The following is a 6,084-nucleotide window of genomic DNA, read 5'->3' on the forward strand; positions in this document are numbered from 1 at the left end:
TATAGATATAGATATAGATATATAGTTCAGGCTGGCCTTGAACATACTGTGTATGCCAGATTGGCCTCAAACTAATAAAGATCCTCCTGACTATTGGGATTACAGGCATACACCACTGTGCATGACATTTTGATCATGTTCTTTGATGTGCAGAAGTTTGAAATTCTGATTAAGTACAGTTTATCTTGTTTCCCCCCCCCCAGGGTTGTTTTTATTTTGAAATGTCCTACCAAAATCACAAAGATTTATACCTATGTTCTTATCTTCTTAAATTTTTTTTTTTTTTTAGATAGGATCTTACTATGTAGTTCAGGCTGACCTTGAACTCACTATGTAGTCTAGACTGGCCTTGAACTCAAGGTAAGCCTCCTACTTCAGCCTTCCAAGTGCTAGGATTACAGGCATGTGCTACCACATCCAAGTATCCCTGTTTTCTTCTAAGAGTTTTATAGTTGTAGCTGAAATATTCAGGTCTTATATGTGTATTGAGTTAATTTTTATATATGGTGTTAGATAAGGGTCCAGTTTTATTCCTTTGAATCTGGCTCTTCTGTTGTCTGAGCATCGTTTGTTGAAAAAACCTTTCACTGAATTGACTTGGCACCCTTTTTAAAAGTCAGTTGGCTAATATATGGATTTCATTTAGTGAGTACTTACTGGGAATTTACTGATCTTTCGTAAATGTACCAGACATTAGGGAATCAATATTAAATGAATTTGGTGTATTTTTTTTTCCAAAAAAGATACAGACTAGCCAGGTACAGTGGCTCATATTTATAATCCTAGCTAATAAAGAGGCTGAGGTAAAAGGATCTCAAATCTGAACCCAGCCTAGGCAACTTGATGAGATTTCTCAAAGTTAAAAAAAAAAAAAAAAGACTGGAGATATAGCTTAGTAGTAGAGTGCTCCTACGTTTAACCTGCAGTATTGACCCTGCCCAATTTTTTTTTTTTAAAGACCAGCCTCCCCCACACCAAAAAAAAAAAAAAAAAAAAAAAAAGAATAGCCAGGTAGGGTGGTGCACACCTAGAATTCCAGCACTGGAGAGCCTGAAGATCTCCATAAGTGTGAGGCCAGCCTGGGTTACACAGTGAGTTCAGTGTCATCCTGAGCTATATAAGAGAGATCCAGTCTCAAAATAAAACAAACACAAAATAAAAGACATTAAATAGGTATCACACTCATTAAGTATTGACATTAAGTAGATTCATTATTTACAGTGAAAGAATTATTTTTTAATGTGTCGAAAGGAAAAAGCACCACTTTTATCAGATGCCCCTAAACTAGTGGGAGAGAAGAGAGAACCAGCTTTCGGGGAGCAAAGAGGGATGTGGCCAGACAAGGGGTGTGGCCGTTGGTGCGAGGCACTGGAATTAGGTCATTGCCATAGGCAAGGGAGAGGCACTGAGGATTTCTTCGCAAAGTAATGATCTGGTGAACTCATGATGAAAATAACAGTGTTGGGCTGGGATTGTAGCTCAGTTTGAGAGAACTTGTCCTCCATGTGCAAGGCCCTGGATTTGATCTCTACAGTAAAAAAAACAAGGAAGAAAGATTTTGAGTGTTGTATAGAGAATACATGGAGTGGGAGGAAGAATGACAATGGGTAGACCCAGTAGGGTTCTGCCATCCTAGATCAGATTGGATGATGGCAGCCTGGGCTTGCTTGGCGATTGGTAGACAGGTAAACACACAGAAACTGGAACTAGCTGAGAGAAAATGCAGAACTTGGGCACTGATTAAATGGTAGAGACGAAGCGTTGAGTACATTTCTGGACTGAGCAACTGGTTGGCATTTACAGGCAGGAACCCTAGAAGGGATGCGGCCCTCTTGGGACGGAGTTGTTGATGACTTACTCATTGTGCAAAGTTTGAACTTAGGATGTCTGTAAGAGCTGAGTGATGTGGACAGGGGGTGTTCAGGCAGAGTCTGTGCTGATACAGTGCTGGTGATCTTTGGCTCAGAGGTAGGATTTGCCACCTCAAGAGTGGATAAGTCTGTGAAGACAGAGGTAGTGGACACTAGCTGATACCAGAGGCTGGTGAACAGTGAGAAGCCAGGAAAGGAGAAGGAAGCCAGGAGTGTAGGGTCATGGGAGCCAGAGGGAGTGGGCGGTTACACTAAGTGTTGCTGAAAGAAGAGGACAAAGGCCAGAGCTGTGTGTTCCAGGTCCAGGAACATCTCTCACAGAGAAGGGGAGATGTTTTTCAGAAAATACATTTAAAAAAATTTTAAGGGCCAGCCAGATAGCTCAGCAGACTAAAGCGCCTGCTTAGGCAGGTGCAGGGACTGGGGTTTGATCCCTGGTGTGCTGTGCCAGCCCAGCTCCCAGGATGTGCTAAGGGGGATACTGAGACAGGGCATGGTGGTCTACAGTGAGACCCTATAGACCCTGTACTAAATACATTAAAAAAAATTGGTGTGATATCAGGAATTGAATGCAAGACAGCCTCCTGAGTGCTGGATCTGTGCCCATGCAGCGGTCCACGGGGTCATCATGGCAGAGAGTCAACACGGCGCAGGGATCCCAGGACCAATGACAGCTCCTAAACTGACATGGCTTCTTCCCGCCTTTTGTTTTTGGTGCGCCAAGCCTTCCACAATCAGCACCTGTGACAACACCATGCGAAGTATTCAAACTCCATCCCCATTCAGCCCAATAAATTCTTTACTGGCTTGCCTTCTCCCCAAGGGCCCCTGCTTCTCTTGGGCAGCCAAGCAATAAAGGATTCCTTTTTTTTCTTTATTTTTTTTTTTTTTATGTATTATAGAGTCTACAGGGTCTCATTATGTAGATCTGACTCATAGTGCTTCTTCTGTTTTCAGCCTCCCAAGCTCTGGGATTACAGGCGTGCCACGTTTCTCACATGTCTCTTTCACACCAGAGAAAGGAACCTTGCACTGAGTAGCCAGGGTTCTGATATGGTCCACCTTGCTCAGCTGGAACACAGATTCTTGGGTTGGTACAACTCAATCTGTTGTAAACTTCTCTCCTGCAGGCCGAGATGCATCCAGAGCATTTGTGACCGGAGACTACTCTGAAGCAGGCCTGGTGGATGATGTCACTAATTTGTCCTTCTCTGAGATACTGACCCTTCAAAACTGGCTGTCATTTTATGAAAAGAATTACGTATTTGTTGGTAGGTATCCCACAGGTTATTTTCATAGGCTTTACTTGGTTGTTTGGCACCTTTTTTTCAGGGGAACAGGATTCTTTAAACATTACCCTCAAGGTTAAAATTGGAAAAATAGGGCCAGGACATGCTTGCCTCTCATGTGTGAGTCCCTGGGTTTGAGCCCCAGGACCACAAACACTACCCATCCTCCCCATCTCCTGCAAAAAAAAAAAAAAAAAAAAAAAGGCTGAAAATTAGCCCTGGAATTTTCATGTTAAATTCTGTTAGTGAGCCCCAGAAGGAAATGGAGAGGGTGCCTGTTCCCTCACTTTCAATCTTGGGTGAGGATTGTCAGGCCCTTTGCCTTGGCTTCAGTTACCTAAAACCAGAGGTGTCCTGCACCAACCTTGAACAGCAAGCCCCAAGAGTGTAGCTGCCTTATGTCAGTGTGTTTGAGGCATTTGGTTTCAGCATATAGCCAGGAAAGTTTGAAGTCTAAATTGGTGTGTAGTTTGATAATTCCCTTTTTAAAATTTTTCATTTATTTATATTTTATAAATATATATATTTTGGATCAGGGTCTCGGTATGTAGTTCAGACTGGCCTTAAACTTACTGGGTAGCTCAGGTTGGTCTCAAATTTGCTGCAATTTTTCTGCCTCAGCCTTCCAAGTATAGGGATTACATGTGTATGCCACCATGCCTAGCCCAGTATATTTATTTTTTTAAGACAGGATCTTGCTGGGGCTGGTGAGATGGCTCAGTGGTCTAAAGCACCTACTTAGAACAAGCTTAGCAAAGCACAGGGACCACAGTTCAATCCCCCAGCCCCACATGCCAGCCAGCCGCGCCCCCTGGTGGGCTGAGCTGGCCACACACACACACACACACACACACACACACACACACAAAAGACAGGATCTTGCTATATATTCCAGGCTGCCCTTAAACTCACTGTTGTAGGTCTAGTCAGTTTGGAACTCACGATTATCCTCCTGCCTTGGCTTCCATTACAAGTGCTATCATTACAGATGTGCACTACCACGCTGGGCTCTTTTTTCCTTCCTTCCTTCCTTCCTTCCTTCCTTCCTTCCTTCCTTCCTTCCTTTACTTTGTTTTTTTGGAGATAGGGTCTCACTATGTAGTTCGAACTGGGCTCAAACATGGAAATCCTCTTGCCTCAGCCTCCCAAGTGGTGGTGCCTCCATACCCAGCTATTTTCCCTGCTTTTGATGCCTCTGATCATCTATTTCTATCATTAATGTTTGGACTACCTTTCTGAGACCAATAGCATTTTTACTAATTCCTCTGTTCCATCTATATCCAATTGGCCAAGGCTTTTTTTCATGACATCTAAAGCTTGTGTCTTTCTGTTTTCAATCCCCACCTCATCATCATTGACCTGTTTCTTCCTAACCTGTGGCACACACTTCTTTATTTTCCCCCCACCCCTTTTTTTCTTTGTGTGGCCAGCTCAGCCCACCCTAGGGGCAGGGCTGGTGTAGCATGTGGTGCTGAGGATCAAACTGTGGTCCCTGCGCGCTTGCCTAAGCTTTCCTAAGCAGGTGCTTTAGACCACTGAGCCGTCTCATGAACCCCTTCTTTACTTGCTCTTGTTCTATCGCATGTTGTTCCTGAGACCATAGCCATGTCTTGTAAAGGAGCTGACCTCTGACCAGCTGACCATCTGTACTTTTGAAGGCTTGGTTCTTCTTTTTCCCATGAGGTTGCCAAATATCACTTAAAGACGTTGCTGGGTTAATAAAGCAAGCACAACATAAAACAATAAGAATGAACCAGAAGATTCTAGTCCAAAGACTTTGTGCTGAGATTTGGGAAGCTAACTAGGAGTGCTCTAATGTGATAAGACAAGGGAACTAGTCATGTTGGAGCAATGTATAGCAATGTGAAGGAGGCAAATGGTTGGAAATACCTGAGGAGGACTATAGTTAAATTCAGGGTGTATTAGAATGTCTGTATTGGCTAAATCACAGTTCTGGGCCTGATGGGGGTTTTGGATGAGTACAGTACAGTTCCTGCCCACTCTGTAGGATGAGGACCAGATGAAGTCTTTTCTAATCACCAGAAACCTTCTAGACATAGCAGAGGATGAAGGTATATTATTAAGACACAGACTAAATTGAAGGTAGTTGGGAAGTCATAGTGGCAGCCACATAGGTGGGCCTCGAGGGAAAATGAGGTGACTCTTGTGCTCTGGATACAGAACTGGCTTTAGGGATTGAACCTGTAGCCACTGTTCTCATAATGCAGCCCCTCTCCCCAACTCTCCCCTCTTCTGCCCCTCTGTAACTGCAAGTTCTATGCCAGCCAACTCAGCAACTGGTTTCATTTATTCATCTAACAAGTGAGCAAGTGCTTTCTGTAGGTGTCCTGAGTGCTGGGCCTCTCTGATGGGGAGAGTCATAAACAAGTAAGCAGAGCAGACAACTCCAGATAGGGCTCCAAATCAGTCTGCGGTGACTTCGGAAGAGAATTCTAGGCTGAGGAAGAAGTAGTGCTCAAAGTGGGGAGCAGTGCAGCATGGTCAGGGACGGAGGAAAGCTGTGTACCGGAGCAGGTAAACAGGAGAGGAAGCAGCTTAGGAAGCAGCAAGCAGAAGTCAGATGGGACACTGGGGCACCGTGGCCATGCTTTTAATGCAGCTGAGGTAGGAGGAGGCCGAAGCAGGGTGATGGCAAGTTTGAAGCCAGCCTGAGCAACTTAATGAGACATTGTCTCAAAAAAAAAGGGCTAGAGATGTTAACTTAGCGCTAGAATGTTTGTCTAACACTCTGTTCAGTGCTCAGTACCACAAATCGATCATTATAGGCCTCAGAGGCTCAGATAAAAAGTTTATATTGTTAAAAAAAAACAAAAACCAACAGTTGGGTCTGATGGTATGCCCTTGTAATCCCAGCAGTCCTGAATGAGGCAAAAGGATCCCTGAGAATTCCTTTTTTTTTTTTT

The 6,084-nt window shown here is 43.9% G+C and overlaps 1 protein-coding gene across 1 annotated transcript in view; it reads left to right on the forward strand.

Moving 5' to 3' along the window:
• LOC101588258 (neuferricin) overlaps positions 1 to 5,173 on the forward strand; it is a 39,079-nt gene extending 33,906 nt beyond the window's left edge. The window contains exons 2-3 of the mRNA XM_023723410.1: positions 3,002 to 3,142; positions 5,112 to 5,173. Of these exons, the coding sequence (XP_023579178.1) occupies positions 3,002 to 3,142; positions 5,112 to 5,173 (203 nt within the window). The remainder of the gene's footprint in view (positions 1 to 3,001; positions 3,143 to 5,111) is intronic.
• The last annotated feature ends 911 nt before the right edge of the window (positions 5,174 to 6,084 follow it).

Source organism: Octodon degus, unplaced genomic scaffold (genome assembly GCF_000260255.1).
Source record: "Octodon degus isolate 3935 unplaced genomic scaffold, OctDeg1.0 scaffold00098, whole genome shotgun sequence".
In the NCBI taxonomy this organism is placed as follows: domain Eukaryota; kingdom Metazoa; phylum Chordata; class Mammalia; order Rodentia; family Octodontidae; genus Octodon; species Octodon degus.